Raw genomic sequence first — 18,962 nt, 5'->3', positions numbered from 1 at the left:
TCTGAGCGAGGGGAATGCAGGGTCGAGCATGAGTCACTGACTTACCGAATGACCAATGAACTGAAGAGAGGCTGCTGCTGTTGCTGCTGCCTCTCTTTCTTCGCTATACTCGCGCCTCTCCTCTCCATCTCCCTCAGCATGCACGCCACAATCCACCAAACGGATCATCAAAATGCTATTAACGAACGTCTGCCCCTTCCTCATTGACAGCTTTTGTCTTATTCTTTCTGAGAAGCCACTCGTAGCAAAGTATGCCTGAATATTTGCTAACGCTCGAGACTCGACTCCCCCACCCTTAACCTATTTCACCCACACTTCTCCCACAAACTTTCTCCCTGATTCTCGCACACGTTTTTTTTTTTCAACATTTTTGTTACTCGCGTCGAGCACCTCCACTCTTGACCTTACTCAACATTCTTTGCCCAAACTAACGGTTCGGATTGTGTGTAATTTTTTCTCCAGCTAAACAGCACGAGCCTATCTTGGACTTTGGGTCAAGACCTTGTTAAGACACCCATTCTTCGATAGCTTTTAAATGGCTCGTGCCTGTGTAATGTATTTTTTGTGTAATTAAAGTTAATTGCATAGAGAGATTACAGTGTTTGTGAAATTTTATAATAATTTATTATTAAGATTATTACGCTGGCCTTTGTTTAGTCTCGAAGTTTCGTTTAGAAATCATTTCCCCTAACTGTAACTGCATCCTCGTTATAGCTACATCTCCGCATCGATTGAAAGGTGTGGCCTGGCTCGCTGGCTGGTTCGCTATTTTATGATCTTACATACTACAAACGTTATTTTAGAGATACGAATAATCTCACGCTCACTCTCTCGCTTTTTATTAGTAAAAACTTATATTATAGTAACGTTTGCTATCGTATATTGTTTTTGGCCTTGTTCTTATCAATCTCGTAGCGTTATATGGTCATAGATAACGTCAGGTGTTCTACAACATTACGTTTCCGATATTACTAGTTCTCAATTTGTAATAGCCATGAGTTGGAAAAAAATCATTCTACCTTTTTATTAAAAAAAATCAGTATTAATTATTATTTGATATACTGCATTCGATTTTAATGAATTTTTGTTTCATTAAATGTATAATTTCACTTTCATTTTTTCTGTTCTCTTTTCGATTGTCATACATATATTTGGTGTAAAAAGAGGGAAACTATTTAAAAAAGAATTTTCGAGCTACATTATCAAATATTTAAAGTTTCTTTGCAAATTTTCAAATGGAAAAATGCTTATCTGATAGGGAAATATGCAGTCGACGTTTAAACTGCAGATTTGTTGCGTGAATTTTCATACCATAGGCGTCGTTATCGATTTCCCCTGTCTCGTGCAAAAGTCACATTATAGTTTGCTGAGCGAACGTGGACGTTAGGAAAACTTTTAAAATAACCTTCCATTACACATTGTGGCTTTCAATGAATGTAAGTGCACATGGGCCAATTTTATTCGACTTTTGTTTAATCATACTCATTAGCTTATCCCCATTTTAACGAAACCTGCGCGGTTTTTATTGAATATCTCTATACTTAGTACAATAATATTCTACATAATATTCATTATAAATGCACACACACATACACACGCATTTTGCACTATCGAGACCAATGAATCGATCCACTCAACCATTTCTATATTAAAACTCAGTTATAATTATAACACAGATAGACACTCGAAAAATTCAAGCATCGAAACTAAATTATTACAAAAGCTTTTGTCTCTTTAAAAATTCATATGACGACCGATTAATATTTTTAAAGGATGGATTTGCTCAAACGACATCAAAGGGAACATGATTTTCATCCATGATTCGACCCTTTTTCAGTATTATCATAATTATTGTTAATGTCAATTTCAGTATGTTTAAACAAACTTTGGAGTAGACCCTCCAATGGAGTGGCATTAACTTTCTAAGGTCATTGTTACAAGCTCGGCTGGTCTCACCATTAAGCGAGCCTGATTGGACAGTGCGTCTCTTTCAGATTTCCTCGTCGGTCTCTCTTCGGATCTCGTGATGAAGATAACGAGGATAATGACTCTCGGTCCTCGACGTTAAGTGCACATTTGTCGCCCTCTCTCTTTCGTCTCCACCTCCTCCCACACCCTCCCACCCCCCTTATTTATAGTAATTGATTGGATGCAAAATCGCAGGTAGTCAAACAAACGTTTCGTTACGCAGTTGAGTCTCGTGAAATTGGTCCCACATTCATATGCCAATATCACCAGAATTACGCTAGGCTTGTTAGCTAAATTAACGCATTGTGCATCGTTAATAAACGCTGCCTGTCACTCTTTCTTGCAATCCACTCTGCGTACAACATACATATTCGCCAAGGAATCATTTGAAAATTAATTTGCTAACATACGTCTCGCTATAAATTATTCAACTGCACCACGTCCATTAAAATTAGATCGTTGCGTAAGAAAATATGATTATTGGTGCTTCGGATCTTGCACGTAGCATGGAAGCCTGCAGCTGTACAAATTTTCATCAATAACCAAGTGTTTTGTTTATCCGGAGGAAAGCGATTGTTAAAACACGAAAGAAAATGGACGCCCGTTGAGACTTTATTGGAGATGACGATGAGTTAGGAATTGGACGAAATTAATGTCAGAGGAAGTTGCTACATATGTTGTGCACGACCTAAATTTGCTTTTTACATCGCGTCGACTTAATGAGACGCAGTGTGACTTTTTGGAGGACGAGCATGACTATACGCGGCTTAATTTATACGTCGCCCTCACCAGGAACCGGAAATTAGACACGCGACCAAATTCCACATAACCATTAACCTTCCAAAGTGCATAGTTGATCCCTGCTAGATTTTCACGAAAAAATGCATATTTCAACGTTATTCCCAGCATATCGCGCTACGAATCATGCACATTTGGTATAGCGAACGTTTTGATAAGATTTTGTGGGAAAATATAAATTGGTCCGATCGAAATTGGAGTCGATCCTGAAAAACGATTTCTATGCTGATTTTAACCTATTGCTGGCTATAATTTTCGATGATCCTCTCGCTCGTCCTAGTCTCGTTATCTTGTGCCACTTTTCAGACTAAATAGCACATTGAAAACGGTTTCTGAGAAATTCGGCGTTCGCTGAAAGTGAGAGGAGTAAAATTAGGCGCAGTTCTCGAGGCGCTTGTGTCTGATCTTGGAATGGAGGCGCTAAGTCAACTCGTTCACCGCTTTTGAGAAGGAAAAAAAATGAGTGCCATAAATGGAGCCGTAGAAGAGTCTTGGAATAATTTTTATGCAAAAGCGATCGACGTATATGAGAATAACATTGGAAAGATCGAGATTATATTTTATTGCCATGGACGATCGGCGAATACTTATCGAATAATCTTTAATTGGTATAATTAAAGTATGACCGGTTCTTTGTGGTTTCACGCGAATGGAATTTATTAGATCTTTGATGAGATCGTTGGCACTCGCTCAATCGCGTGCCTGTTGCGGTTTTACGTAGTTGAGTGTGCTAATTATTCAACGTGCAGGTTTGCATCGTGGTTTTATGCCGTAGGTGCATTTACGCGACTCTTACGACACGCGACCTTGAAACCTGATGCAAGCATCGTGGGACTGTCGGTGCTTCCGCCTGTGCGCCGTATCAGGTGGAATCAGGAATAGTCAAGGTGACCGAAAATCTTTGTAGACATCTGTGATGAGATAACTGCATTTTTCTTCCAATCGTTTCTCGAGTATAATAAAAATTCTATTTATTCTTTTATGGATACACCAACACAGCCTGGATCTACAACTTCCGGTGTGGCTCGATGAAAAAATAACGAATCGGTGTAGAATGCAGTAATTTGAATATTACGTGAATTTCGCAACGGAGTCTGGGCCGAGAAAAAAATTCGACCGATGGTACCGAATGGGAGAGCAGTTTAGGTGGGGTAATTGGATGAAAGTCCTTGATGAAGGAATTCGGCGAAAAAGCCATATTCTCGACTAAATAGTTGAGAATAAACGCGAGGATTTCTGTTGAATGGGACGAATGGCTTTGGCACAGGATTAAAAATGATTCCTTATCGAGATTGCGTACGATGACTATGCGCGATATGCATAATACCAAGCAGTGAATGTTCTTACATCAGTATATACTGTCCTGTAACCTTGAAACTAGCTCGTGGATGCTTCGAATGACGAAACGCATGAAAGATCAGGATAAATTACATATTCAATGACTTTTAGCGTTCGAATTTGCACAGTGACGTAAGGTAAAAGAGAAACTCCCGTGTGTAGTCTCTTTATTAGAATTCTCGGAACAAAGTCAAGAAATACATTGACCCTTTGCATATTATTGTATATAGGTGTAGGATTTAATCGGTCAGCAATTCTCAACTTGTCAAATGTCGCTATATATTCTACATCTCTGCATGTATACCTATATATATATATACTTGGAACACACAACGATAATCATATCGATACTACAAAGACTAACATTTTTAAAAACATCTTTTGCATAATTTTCTTTTCTCAGAAATAATTCGTAATCGAATCTTATCGAACCAGCTATGAAGCCCTTGGGGTTGTTATTTTCACTTTAATCCAACGTTCAACGTTCGCCAGTACGCATCAGTTATATCTGTTCAAGATAACACAGCGTACAATGTTTTTCTCTGTTCAACCATTAAATTACTTTGACTAACAAATTTAATATTTGCTCATTATTACTCAGCGAGACTTTTACGATAGAATACGTTCTCGTTATAAGGACGCAGTTTGAACGCTCGAAGAAAAGTAAACGGGACACGTTGCGAGATAATTATTATTGATGAGGTTTTTCCAAGCTTCTGAGAAAGAAACTTTTACAATTAGAGTAAAGATAAATCTTGCAGAATGATGTAAGTATGAAGAAAATAAATATAGCTGTGGTGTAATAATTAACGAGGGATATAAAAAGCATATGTTAAGGGATGAAAATTGCTGAGATGCGAATCAAGTTAAGGGGGTGAAGAAAAGACTCACTCTGGAGATGCGGAGGGGTTGATGCAGGTCATGACCACCATGCATGCGGAAGCCCCATGGGGATCCGCCGACAAGGGTAACTTCTCTCGCGCTCATTCTCCAGTCCTCCTCCTCCTCCTCCTACTTCTCGGACTTGTAGTCCCACTCCCCTCACACAGAGAATCCACGTGTATCCAGCTCACGTGCATAAAACTTATTGTTCCCACGCACACTCACGCGTACAACATTGTCACGGTGCTCTATCATGCTCCAGCAGTTCCCCATTCGATTAAAAAATTGCAATATCTCTTCACACTACAACATATACATGTATAGCATACCCTCGAGTCTTCGCTCAAGTATGGCCAACACTTTCCAAAGGAAACTCTTGAATTTCCTGGGAGGAGAGAAAGAAAGTGGAAAATGTCATTGCACTTGCCAGGCTCGATATTAAGGTCGGTTTATCAAGGTCAGTTTATTGGGAGAGTCGGTAGCGGATCACCGCTGGTGCAGTCGCATAGCGAGAGGTTCGTAGCTGTCGCGAATCGAAGGTATAGTGGTCGAGGTAAGGGTGATGTGCAACACACAAAGAAACCGCACTCGGCCGAAGCTCGCACAACACTAACGACGACGAATTTACCCCGATGACCCCCGCACATGCCGGGCCTCCCACTCGTAGCCGTAGAGTAGCTTGACTAGCTGACCGAGGAAGAGACGCGTGTGCTCGTAGCTCGCTTCTCGCATACTATATCGCGCGCCTCCCACGTCTCTCGCGCCTCTCTTAGCCCCTGAGACACGCGAGAGACCCGCGACCTGCGATCCCCGCAATATCAGCTGATCAATCCCCCACCTCCTTGTATCCTCTTTCCTCTTACGGTGCCCTCCTTCTTCTTCTTCTTGCTTTTCCTCTTGCTTTCCTTGCTCTTCGTCCTCCGTTTCCCCTTCTGCTTCGTCCCCTTGCAGCCTCCTCGTCGCATTGACCCCTGAAACACCACGCAACCACCCACATTTCCATCTCTTCCCCTTTCAAATATCGATCTCCTCCACGCGAGAAAATTACCACCCAAATTGCCAGACCTAGACCTAGGCAAACGTCATGGCCCACAATGTTCTTTTCTTCTACGATTCTTCCTGCAGCTACATAATTTTTAAGTTATATACGAATGATATATGAAATATTTGCTCATATCGTCGTGGTATGCATAAATAATTAGCAGGGGAGATCGTTAATTACCACACTGCGCATTGATAAATCTACAGCATGAATAAAAGCGATGTAGCTGCTGTGTGTTTCGGTTTTCTTTTGTGAGAGTTACAATCTTTCGGAGAGGCTTCGGAGAAAAGAGCTACCTTGACGAAAGTGTGAAAGGTACCAGTCAAGAGGCCGAGACCAAATACATAGGTCAAAGTCTTTGTTCGAGGGTGTGCGGTTATAGTATCAAGATTACACACTTCGATAACTATAATATAAATATTTGTCAACGGGTGCTTTAATATTATCATTGCAAAATAAAAGCAATAAATTTATTCGTTAAAATTCTTGTAAAAATGTATAAGATTTGCGGAGAAACACTTGGAGAAACTGTCCTTCTGAAATATATGACAAATTTGTTCAGGTACTCGCAGGATATATATCAACGAAATTATAATCAAGTTAAATAGGATTCAGAGATTGTTTTTTTTTCTCGAAGGTTGAAGTGACATAATCCACGTACGTTACGTAAGCGATCTTTTGAGCTTAACGTCGTGGGATAACACACGAATCTCGCAAATTACGCTGGAATAGTAACACCATTCATAAGACCCTCTGTGAATTTCCACGAATTCCAATAATCAAGAAGCAAAGAAAATTCGATAATGGATTTTTCTCGTAATAATTGCTGGCTCGATTAAACGATGCAGGAATAACGCGATTAATTAGCGTTCATCGAGCAGGAGGTAAATGAACATGAAATATCAAACCTGATAAGAGCAGGGTCACGAAGGGTTCATTCATCCAGATGTCATCTTCGGGCAAGGCGCGTTCGATGTTTACGATGAGCCAAAATGCAACTATGAGGGTGATCGAGCGTCGAGCCGTTTTGATAATCACGAGCGAATCGATGGCAGTCGAGAGATTTTCATGGTGCGAGTGAAAAGCGATGGGAAATAAGGTGCGTCTTTTCCGAGGCTTGTTTTCCTCTTGGCCGACATGTCAACTGAGAGATTTGCGCGCAGACGCAACCGGCATTGCATCCGCGCAACTTTACTTGCGCAATTTCCTAGGATACCAACCAGTCGATGCAGATTAGTTGCATTCGAGCTCTGCTGACACGAGCTGCTAACAGCTTATCGTACCGACGTTAAAACACTCCCAGCTCCTCTTCTCTCTCTCTCTCTCTCTCTCTCTCTCTCTCTCTGCTTTCTCTTGATTTACTTTCTCCGAGCAAATGCTGCGAAATTGAATGAATTTTCTATACGAGAATCAAACTACCCTCTGCTGAATCTCATCGATCGACTGGATTTTCCAGAGAGTAGAAACGAGCATGAGCATAGTTTGGACTGGTTAGGAAAACCGATATTAGGGATTCCTGTGAAACTTATATACGCATTCATTGAGGTATTTAAAGCAGTACTGAAAACATAGGATGGGGCAAAACTAATAATTATATTTTACAAAGTATTTATGGTCGAACATACAGCGTTCGAGACTTAGTATTGGATGCTATAACTGGATTTATATTCACACGTAATTTATCGTAAAACAAATTAGGAAGGTTCGCTTAAAAAAGGAGAAGCTATATATATAGTGGTTTTCATCGATAAAAACGCATTTATATATAACACTTTTGATTTTTTTTTTTTAAGGAAATCTCCTCGTATATTTTAATGTACCTTCCAATCGTGATTCTTGAAAATAATTATTCCATAAGGTATAAAAAATGTACAACAAATTACATTGAAGTGTAGAAATAACACATCGTAACTTAAAAATATTACACTTGTCAACCATTTGAGTGTAAACTAATTTATAGCTAGATGAGTTGTATTACTAAGTGTAATGAGGTATTACATCAGAATGTAAATAAGAATTACACTAAAATGCAACCTAGAGCACTATGCAATTATAAGAAAGAAGAACACTTTGCGCTATAAGTGTAAAATCGATTACATACACGAATCGCGTATATCGTAAAGTGTAGTGTGTAAAATACATTGCAGAATGTAATCGAGAATACTTTACAGTTAAAAATATAACACTTTGTAGTGAAGCGTAATTGAAATGGAATTAAGTTGCATTAAAAACAAAAAGCGGTTTTACCATGTCTGTACGAGAAAGGAACACTTTGAGATTGTATGGTATTATCTAAGTCGAAACTTCTCTCTACGAAGAGAGCGCGCCAGTTTATTATCGCGCGCATTTCCCAGCGTTGGTAATTTAGCTCGCTATTTACCGTCATATGGTAAAAGTAGCGATTAGTGATATATCGATGGTTAGTAGCTATTTTACACATTTGTTAATTAAAAAAAATTGCTAAATTGAGAAAAAAAGTATGTTTCTGCAAAATTCAGCCGAATTTTAGGGAATTTTACAACAGCACACTTTCGTATATTCTAGTATAAATTTTGATAACAGTATCAAATGCCCAGAATCACGGACGGCAAAGAGCTTATCAAATCGAACTATTTGTCCATCATGGTGTACATCATTAAAGAATATCTTCCATTTTAGGGATAAACTTTGATACAAAAATAAACCAAGTGAAATACTCGTTTGTTAAAATCTTTGCTGGCACGGAGAAATCTGGTTATTCGCAATTGATAATAAATTGATTTTGCAATAACGTCTAACACACAATTCTAATATTGCACTAGATTAGATCGCATTGTATTACATGGAGTGTATAAATAAAAACGACGCAATCACAGAAATATAAGAAGAATTTAAAGATGTGTACGCTTGTCCTGCACTTACTTAGCAAAGGGTGGTCAGCTCGTACAATCAATTAATTGGATTGATTTTCATTAATTCGACAATTAATCTAAAATAATCTTTAATTTTTCGATCGTGTATGCCAAAAGACCATAACAAAGGACCCTTCATAAATACAATCACCCAACGTACGTCATCGTTCTCCTATATCGTTTGCAGAGCTTTGGTGTACGCAGCGTACAGAATAGACATGACACAAAACAGTTACGTGTAAGATGAAAAAAAAAAAGAAACAAATCCGTCTTCCTATTCCATTATATTACAAAGGCACTTGATTAATTAGCTCATATTTTGGTCGAAAACGAGCTTCGATAGAGAATAAATTAAATTACCAATCAATTAATAACCCCTATAGATATATAAATAAGAAGATAATTAATTCTCTCCACACAGGATTTCTCCATATTTCCGAACGTTTCCTTTTTTCTATAAAATCAAATGCACACACACATACACACAGATATAAAAGCGTGTCTTATTTGAGCTATTCGACATTGTCTCTTGTTTTGGGAGTAATAATTGAGATTGAGTGAGAAATTACGCTGTCATTTCTTGACGCTCCTCTATATCGTTATTGAGCAGACTGTAAGATTCCCTGACGACGAGTAGCCTGTGTTGTCCATTCACTAGGAAGGAGGATCCTCTCCTTATAGTCCTTTTACCCAGTTCTATGGCCTCGTGCCTGAACACTACACTGTTATAGGTCTTCACGAGGATGGTGAAAATGGTTATCAGTCCGACTAGAATCATTCCGTAAGTGATGCAAGGCACTGCGACATCGGCGAACGTCGTTGACAAGTAGATCCACCTTCTGATGGGCGGTGTCAGCTCGTCGATCCCTTCCTCGATCCACATTATTGGAAAAATGATGTCGGGAAAATTGGAGACCACCGCTAAATCTGGCTGCCTCTCAACCTTCAGGTTCAACTGCACGCGAACTTTCCCCTCCACCGGCACTCCGAGTTTCTGCAAAATATTTTTCTGCTCAAACTTAATTATTCACCTACCGGACTTTCTATTTTTACACCGATGCGTTCCTTCGAGAATTTTCAAGGGTAACTCGCTTTCTATGACGTGCAACATCACAGTTTTTTCATTACACGAGTTTCGTACGAAACGAAAGTGTTTCCAGTCGGACGTAGATTAAAATCTGCCACAGGTTTGCTTTTTATCACGGTTTATCTTTCTTTTAATTATATAGACTGGTTAATCGATGAATAAGATTAATGGAAAACTCACGGGTTGAACCTTGAAGTAAGTCTCGTGAAGCTTTTTTACTGGCTTTAGTCCTTCTACTGAATTCAGGAGCTTGGTGTCTGCTTTGTAGAAGTGAGGAAACGACAGGTAGACAGGAGCACCTGGTGGATATTCGTGTTTCATAGAATTTGAGCTTCTTTAAAAATATAATAGAATCTCATAAATAAATAAAATCTAACTTACTGTATTGGCATGGGCTAATATTTTGGAGTCCGGATGGTGGACACGTACTAGGATCATCGGCGCAGAAGCACTCGTTATCCGGAGCATCGCTGGGTGCTCCAAATACCGTATCCGGCGGTGTATAAAGGTCAGCTTTTATACCAGCTTTCTCAGACGGTCCTCGATACTGAAGAGGCAATACACGACATAGATCTTTGTCCCAGACATGAATGATATCCGCCCCAGTTCTGTCTCGGGGTGGAAAGAACGACCCTGAAAACGCGTCGGATGAATAAATCGAGCGAATCGACGATTATTATTATAATTATGATAGAACTCGATTGAAAATTACCTTCGGAAGCTGAGATCGAATTGCACGGTGCTTCCGGCCAATAAGGTAAATGGTCAAGGCCGTTCAGCCTATTGATGAGGCCAAACTCTTTCATGTCCGTGTGACCGGTGAATATCGTTGATATTTCACTCAAAGTACCATTCCTCTGTAAATATACGATTCGATGGTATTAATTAAAATAATCTGATCGAATCTACGGTATTTTGTATAAAGGAGAGGAAAAGTTACTTACCCCGAGGAGAAGACCCATTTGACTCATGGGTCGCCTTGCTTTGGGAAAAAATCGATGAGCTATACTGACCAAAGGATCGTCATAGCCAAACACTAGTTCCTGTGCTGTTACCGGCACGAAAGGCTTCATATTCATTCCTCTTAGGAACACTGATAAACCAAGCGTTATAAACCGTGGAAGACTCTTACTTTGCGTTGATAAAGTCTGAGGGAACGTGTACTTGTGTTAGTGTTACCAATATCTATCGTTATACATATTATTGTTCTAAATGTTTGTCCCCAGATGCTGATTGCAATAGGATCAGACTTGGATAGAAAAGAAACTTGTATGAGCCATACATTTAACTTACAAGCAGCGGAATATTAGGAACCATCACCCTGAGATCAATGTCCTTGGACATTTCGGGCACGAAATTCAAGATTTTCTTATGTTGGTAACTCACGGTTCCATTATTGTGGAACACGATATTAACCTTCTCCATATCCTCCCTGAAACATTATACATTGGTAATTTAATTTCAGGAGACTGATCGATGAGATTCAATAGTTTTAATCTTTTCACAATTTATTTATATAATATTGGATGTCCAACGCGAACGACTCACCTATAAACGAATGGTCCGATTTCTTGAAGTTTTGGTTTTTCATTGAACTGCAGAAAGTTCTCGGTATTCGTCACGTTGAATATATAGACTTTGGTTAATCGTACTACTCCAGGTTTCTGCCAGTACTGGAACGAAAGCGAACCGTTCCATAGCCGTAGTTGCTGAAAAAGTTCATGTTAAAGTGAAGTTGAGATCTGCAGTTTATTGGAGAAAGTAAACTTTTTTGATGAAAGTAACGAGAGTTTAATAGTGCAAATGGTATAGTCCATTTAACTAACGGATAATTTTTTGTGAAAATGCTCTATCAGGCTAAGAGAATTATTTTATTGGTAATAATATCAAACTACTGTACTCTTAAAATGACGTAATCCACCCAGGGTATGCTACTGAGGATAATCCCGATGGCAAGAGCGAGGAGGCCAAATGCAATCGCAGCTATTCTGCCTGAAAAAGACAAATGGTCCATCGTTAATATTATGAAAAGATGTGTGATCGTTAAAAACATATACATATATATAGTAAAGTTGATCAAAAAAAGCCTAATGATTTAGACTCTTGTAAAAGTATTTTTAGGCACGCGTTAATACCTCGTTTACTATTGCTATATATATAGATGTATAGCTTGAACAATTATATACATATATAGTGAATATAAAAGTGTTGAGCAGATGTATTTACTACGAGTGGGCACACAGCATCATGAAATCCAATTTGTAAAAGAGAAAATGGCAGCTTGCTGTGTTTTGTAGCTTTACTTGCTTCGGCCAACGGATTTTGTAACTTCATAGTTTGTCGAGAGTGAACAGAAAACGCAATTAAGTGAGATCGTTTATGTATACGCACATTTCTTTCAAGCAATCTTACTTATTTTATACTCGTCAATCATCTAGGAACTGTGTACTTAATTATTTCACTGGCTTCATTTCCTACCTGGTGTGTAAACTACGGGCGTTCCTGTTACTATCCTTCCTGTCGAGATGGGGAAGTTTATACTTTGCTATCAATGAGGAAACCCCTGACTAAAACGAAATTAAAGCTAGCGAGCGGGAAATCACTTTCTATAATTTGCAATTTGCACTCGTAAATTATATGGTATAAAAAATTAACTCACGCAATTCTTCCGAAATTCTTATGTATAAATTTACCAAAGTTTTTATCCGTTTTTCAGATTACAGTCTGAAAGTGTTTATAAAATTTCTTGCGAAAATATATATAAAATCTTTGAAACGTCTAATGCGTAGTGTTCCGCAAGAGTGCTTTATTTGATTTAATCAAAAACTGTTGTGTTTGTAATAATGATTTTCGCTGGCCTTGTAAAACAGCAACGACCTTCCTAATTTCACTCTTTACGAGCGACAGTTCCAAGTTAATTCGCGCACAGTCGCCCAGGGTATTCATAACTTTCGGTATTTTGCAATGGTCCATAATAAAGATCTTTCGTCGGCGAAGGTCAATGATATTTTAACTTCGATTTTGATTGACATAATAAACGAGTTGTACGAATAATATTAAACTTGTGCGGAAGATAGACGGTGAACGTGCAAGTTTTAGTCAAGTTTCTGCGTTAATTGCCAATTTAGCATTTTTAGCCCGAAAGATTTGCTTTCGTTCCAACTACAACCGTAGTTTCCTCGATAAGATAAAGTTTGTATAATTAGTGCATAATTGAATAGAAATAAAAAACAATAAGATACAGTCATGGAATATCTTGATTTATTTCACTACTACACGAGCAACCTTATAATGGTGGTAGGCGTCACAAGGTAACTTTCAAGTACGTTCTTTGACCTTTCAGGAGCCGTTCCTTTGCAAGTTCTCCTAGTTCTGGAGAGATCAAGGTTGACTTTTCTTGATAATCAACATTGATCCTTCCACGTCACCATGCATTAATCTCTTCCTCGTTATTAAACGCATACACTGTATCTCATGTTTCTATACCGGGAAGTCGAGTGAGGCTACTGATTCATGCAAAGAAAGTAGTTTAAATGTGCATATAAAATTTGGCACGCTACCTAGAAAACTCCTTCAACCAAGAATCATTAGTTTATTAGGAAATGCTTGCTCTACGTCGAATGATCTATTATAGATTTAATCAATTATAGATCACCGAAGAAAAGTTTCGTCGTGTGTGTATAGAAATGGCGCGTAAGATAAATACAATTTTCATCAGTGAAAGCAAAATAATGTTTTATTTGTAAAAGCTGCGGTGCGAGTCATTTGTAAATCATGAGTGGTATAAGTTACACGGAATATTGCATAATTCCGCGATCTCTCCTTTCTTGGATAGTATCACTGACCAGTCATGTTGTATTGATTTTTTTAAGCTGGCCTCGAGAAGAAGAAATCTTTCGTACGGAATAATAACATTCTTTGACACATTACCTTCGGGGGAATAAGCTTCGCGAGATCTCTGATATGCGATTTTTGCGATTCACATTCCTCTTTTATGACTATATCCGTAGCTTTGCATGCGAAAAACTTTTAAGCTTTAAACTTATGAACTCATACTTCATAAATACATCAACGCATTATCATTTCTGACATCAAACGCATTTTCATCTTCCATTAAAGTCACTCATTCCTCATATTAAAATTCCTAATGCATATCTTAAATGTTATGCCTGCTTTTTCTCTTATATAGGAATTATTGACCCATTTACTTTGCAAAAATGCTCATTATTTATGATCATAGCTTCTAGAGGGTTGTGATATTTTTCCTTCCCACATCGGAAAGAATTCAGTTGTTATGGTATTCCAGAGTAGCCTTTCCTTCCCTGCATCAAAGTTACTCGTTCTCAAGCGTTAAAGTCACTCCTTGCATTGAAATCACCATCTTTATTCATAAAAACGATTCAAGCTAATCAATAAGCTAGTTTATGCTGTTTTTATTCCATTCTGTTGCAACTGGTAATCTCTGCTAATTATAGAATTTTTGACAAATAGATGAAAAAAAGAGGAGCTGATATCATTGGACAAATATTTAGATTGATAGGATTTACCTATGAATCATTTCTGTTCCAGTTGCTTAATTTTATATCTGTTGATAGAGTATCGCGCGATAGCGAGCAATTTACGTATAGATTTTCCAGGTCTCCCTGAAGATTGCGACAATAGCTGAGAGTAACAAGGCCACGCTCTTACAGGAATCAGAGAGGACAAGTGGCCAGGGGACTATTGCAATTGAGGCAACATTCGATTATATTAATTACAGAGTGGCTTAACTGTATACACAGTCTTTTTTTAATTGCGTCAATTTCCAGCGAAAAATATCACTTACAATTTCGTTTGGCGAACACCGTGTATTATAATTATACTGAAATGTGTCATTCTCCTTTAAAATCAGCCACTTCTAGGACCTTACTGTCAGCTCGGAGGTAGCTAAACCTGCGAAATACCATACTATGTTGCAAACTTCGTTTCAAATTTATTAATGCAACCGTGAATAAAAACTAAAACAAGAACAGTGACTGCATACACTTAGAGAAATAATTCCTTTAGGAAATTCAATTGTTTTTGCACTGTTGAATTTACAGTATGGTACTAAAAAAATTCCAAGAATTTGAATTACTATTTTTTATCAGATTCGATCAAAGAACTTTTTAATTAATTCTATTTTAAATTTTGCTTATTTTTGCCATAAAAAGATAGATGCATGCCTGATATAAAAAGAATTTTACGATGAGTTCATCTTATTAAAATTCGAACGAATGAATGAATATGCCATAATGTACTATTTGTGTCTTTCAGTGCTCAATAATATTAATACAATCGATGATGGTACTAGATCAATAAGAACGGGAACAACGAAAAATGCGGATGATTTAGAGTTTTTTTTTGTGCATGCCAAGTGCTTAAAGTTTAGTCTTTAACGTGAAGAAGATCCATAAAGATAATGGATTTTTTTAAATGTTATAAATAATGCGCCATTGAAGAGTGCAGCGGAAAGAAAGAGAAAAACCTTCATCGAAAGTATTAATAGATACTACGGTATCAGAGAGATGAATGAGCAAAAAGTTTTTAACAGTTTTTCAAAGAGTCTCTTCGACTATAAGCGCATCCTTGTTTTTACAAAGCTATATAAAGGGAGACTCGAGCAATAAATCACTTTTTGCCAAACATCGTGTCATGGCATTCACAAAAAGTATCGAATTTTAATAGCTCCTTGTTGCATATGAATCATTCGGTCAACGCACCTTGCGTGTATGGCCTTTGGAGCAATTCTGTAAAATTTCCTTTTACCAAACGTGCTATATGCTACTATTAAAATTTTTTATACACAACTTTATTTCTTGATAGACTTAACTAGAATGTTTTAACGTACTAATCGACAACTTACACTCGTACAGCACTCTTGCATGGCTCAATAAAACGATTCTTTTTTATTTCCTAAATTATAACGAGTGGACATTAAAATACTGCTTCTGGTGTTTGATTGCTATGATTTTGTCACAGTTATTATTTCTCTTCGAGTGAACTACCGTTTATACAAATTGAACAATCGAGTTCATAATTGAGATAAATAGGAATAATTTGTGCGACGAGTGTTTGCGAGGCATTATTATGCCAAGTGTGGGAACTACAATTTTCTAACGAGACGTTAGGAGGTTTACCGCATTCCATATCTTATCCCATTCCGAGAGACGCAGAGCTCTTTAATGACAGGAAGATCGTACGAAATCACTATCGATTAGATTTCGATCGTGTCACGTGTCTTTCATGGAGGTTTTATACGATTTCCCACAGTTCAGGATAAGAGCTTTCTATTTGATTTGGTCAGCTGGCCGAGGATTACGAATATCTAATGTCAAGCGACAGGAAAATGACCACTACACCACTTCCGATTGTAATTATATAATTATTAAGATTAGACTAATTGGCTTTCTCCGTTACACGCGGCTCGTGGAATTCCGGATAATGGAAATGATTGCAAGGTTTTGCCTAGTTCCTGCGTTTTCCGCTGTCTCCGACCAAATTTCCCGCACAATGTATATATGCATGGTCACTTATCATCACAATACACCTCAAGGATAATGTATGATTTGCCTATTATACTGCAATTGTATCACACAGTGGCCTCGCGAGTACAAAGCTGAGAAAACGGTTTGCTCGCCGTTATTTTACAGGAATACCTTAATAAATCCCATACAATTTTCAAAATTTACAATTTTCATTCGCTCAATTGCTCTTTTATAATTATTTACATATAATTAACATGTTGCCAGCCAGAATCGCGGATCCAGGATCGAACGCGTAGTTCCTATATGACATATGTTTTGAAAAACTGCAGTCAAATTATACGGAATTTAAATTCTCATTTGAATAGGAAGAACATGAGGAAAGGTATATTTAATAAATTTAATCAAGGAAGGAAATCCAACGTCTCAATTCAGTTTATTCGCCTCGGGTATAATTTTACCAAGGTAATTCTTCCGTGATTAAGCGAATAGAAAAGTGATTTATGTTAGGAGAGGAAAACGAACTGGATTACGTGATAATAATGATGATTGAAATTTTGCGAGATAATAAGTGTTTACGGACAAATGTAACAATCCTTCTTATTAAATATTACATGCCCATTCATTTTCCTATTATTTCCCTCGCGATTCCTGTTTCTTCTCGCTAATAAGGAGTCCTTACGTCATTGTATTCGAGATGGAGCAGGATTTTATCAGCTCTAACTAGTATAGAAGAGACAATTACAAATTTGGAGCGAAGCAATTATATATATATAGTATCGATGAATGTTGCGTAACTTCTCTCCGTAAATAGCAAAAATGTATAAAATAAAATCTAAAAATGAATTCCGCTTTCTTCCTTTGCGCAAGAATCTCAGCGGCAATAACACTTGATTCACAAACTCGTTGGTGTTCCTGCTGTTATTTCTAAAATCCGGTTTCCTTGATCGTTGAGTAGAAAAAATCGAGCGAGACTTGGTAGAAATTATCACGGGAAGTCTCGTGGTAGGAATGTAAAAAATTCGAGGATAGTCAGTGACATTTGCAGAAAAGGGCAGAGAAGATCCCTCTCGATGTTTGCAGCAATGCGAATTTGAAGAAACGAAAGGAAATTTTAGCAGGTTGAATCACGTCAGCTCGAAAATTCGAAGAAACGGCCGATAAAAAACGGTGTCGACATTGCTCGGAATAATTAGTCGGCTACCTACAAAAGAATTACCTGCTATTGACATCTGTACGTAGGTTGTAATTAAGTTATAGCGAAATCGATTCAAGCGAGCAGAACCTAACGTTATATATATATATATAGTGCAGAGACTAAATTTGGATAATTGTTAAAATTCCTGCAGAGAGATCGATATAGAAATGTTGGTCAACTATATATGTACATATATGAAATAAAAGATCGACAGATGGTTTTAATATAATTATCTAAATAATATTGGATGACGATAACGACGAGCGTTGATAATGAGTTTGAGAAACACGTTGGGTTGAATGCTCGAGTTGCTGGAGCTAATTTTAAGCTCGTTGACGCAAGAGCGGATGTATCGAGGGGTACCAATTGAGGCTAGGCGAGGTTTGATTGGAAGGGCAAGAGCACAGTTAACGAATAACTGCAGCTTGATTTCGTCAGGATACCTTTGGGAGCATGTCCCTAATAATACAGTGGCAACCGGTTGTGTGTGTAGCACTTGAACTGGTCCATGCATTCTTGCAGCGTACGCGACCTTCGGAACTTCAATTTGCGATTGCGAATGCACCAAACGACCGCGATACGTTTTCGCCACGAACGGAATCGTATAATGAAAGCGTGAGAGGTCTTATTACGCCTGATCGACACTGAAAGCGAATGTCGGCAAACCACAATCTATACACGCGTTTCTACTATTTCTGTTTGACTGATTCGTCCGGAAAATTTTGTCAATTCAACTATAGATGATGAAAATATTATTGTGTACGCGATAAATCGGTGAATAAATTATGAGAATATTATTGGACCAATTATACACGTCTACATATAAACGATTGTATTATAAACGAATGAACTGCAGATCTACTGGTTTTGCTAAATTTTTTATTTTTTATCGGAATTACAACATTTTATATATACATTAAAGTAAGATCCATCTGCATATTTTAAGCCAGATAATGATTTAGATTATAAACTTTGGATATATTTGCTCATAAAAGCCGTTTCCTTTCCGAAAGTCTTGCCATTTTAATCCATGGCCATTTACACTCGGATGTTTCGGCTATTCGATATGTATTCAAATATTGAAAAGCATTAAGAGGTTAAAACTGAAAAAGTCTGCAGAGATGTCACAAATTCGGTTTATTACAAACACGAGATTTTAAGATTGTTTTACTATTTTCATAATTAAATGATCGAGAGATAATTGTGTCAGACGCTTTGTTAAATTACGATAAAAATGTTTGTTTTTTTTCGATCA

General features: G+C 37.7%; 2 protein-coding genes across 3 annotated transcripts in view; both read right to left on the bottom strand.

Annotated features, from left to right (window-relative positions):
* LOC136774538 (uncharacterized) overlaps nt 1–7,148 on the bottom strand; it is a 55,496-nt gene extending 48,348 nt beyond the window's left edge. Inside the window, exons 1-2 of the mRNA XM_066728910.1 lie at nt 6,937–7,148; nt 4,996–5,957 (exon numbers count right to left, since the gene is read on the bottom strand). Coding sequence (XP_066585007.1) covers nt 4,996–5,091 — 96 coding nt within the window. The 5' untranslated portion in view covers nt 5,092–5,957; nt 6,937–7,148. The remainder of the gene's footprint in view (nt 1–4,995; nt 5,958–6,936) is intronic.
* Nucleotides 7,149–7,609: 461 nt separating this feature from the next.
* Nucleotides 7,610–18,962, bottom strand: part of dsb (debris buster) — a 39,908-nt gene continuing 28,555 nt past the window's right edge. For both annotated transcript variants that reach the window (XM_066728693.1, XM_066728695.1), the window contains exons 3-10: nt 11,907–11,998; nt 11,555–11,715; nt 11,300–11,438; nt 10,951–11,154; nt 10,719–10,863; nt 10,388–10,639; nt 10,187–10,305; nt 7,610–9,913 (exon numbers count right to left, since the gene is read on the bottom strand). In XM_066728693.1, the coding sequence (XP_066584790.1) occupies nt 9,485–9,913; nt 10,187–10,305; nt 10,388–10,639; nt 10,719–10,863; nt 10,951–11,154; nt 11,300–11,438; nt 11,555–11,715; nt 11,907–11,998 (1,541 nt within the window). In that variant the 3' untranslated portion in view covers nt 7,610–9,484. The remainder of the gene's footprint in view (nt 9,914–10,186; nt 10,306–10,387; nt 10,640–10,718; nt 10,864–10,950; nt 11,155–11,299; nt 11,439–11,554; nt 11,716–11,906; nt 11,999–18,962) is intronic.

Source organism: Prorops nasuta, unplaced genomic scaffold, assembly GCF_024137725.1.
Source record: "Prorops nasuta isolate Cenicafe-Biocafe unplaced genomic scaffold, Cenicafe_Pnas_1.2 PNAS00006, whole genome shotgun sequence".
Classification (NCBI taxonomy): Eukaryota; Metazoa; Arthropoda; class Insecta; order Hymenoptera; family Bethylidae; genus Prorops; species Prorops nasuta.
This window is presented reverse-complemented; position numbering and strand designations above follow the sequence as displayed.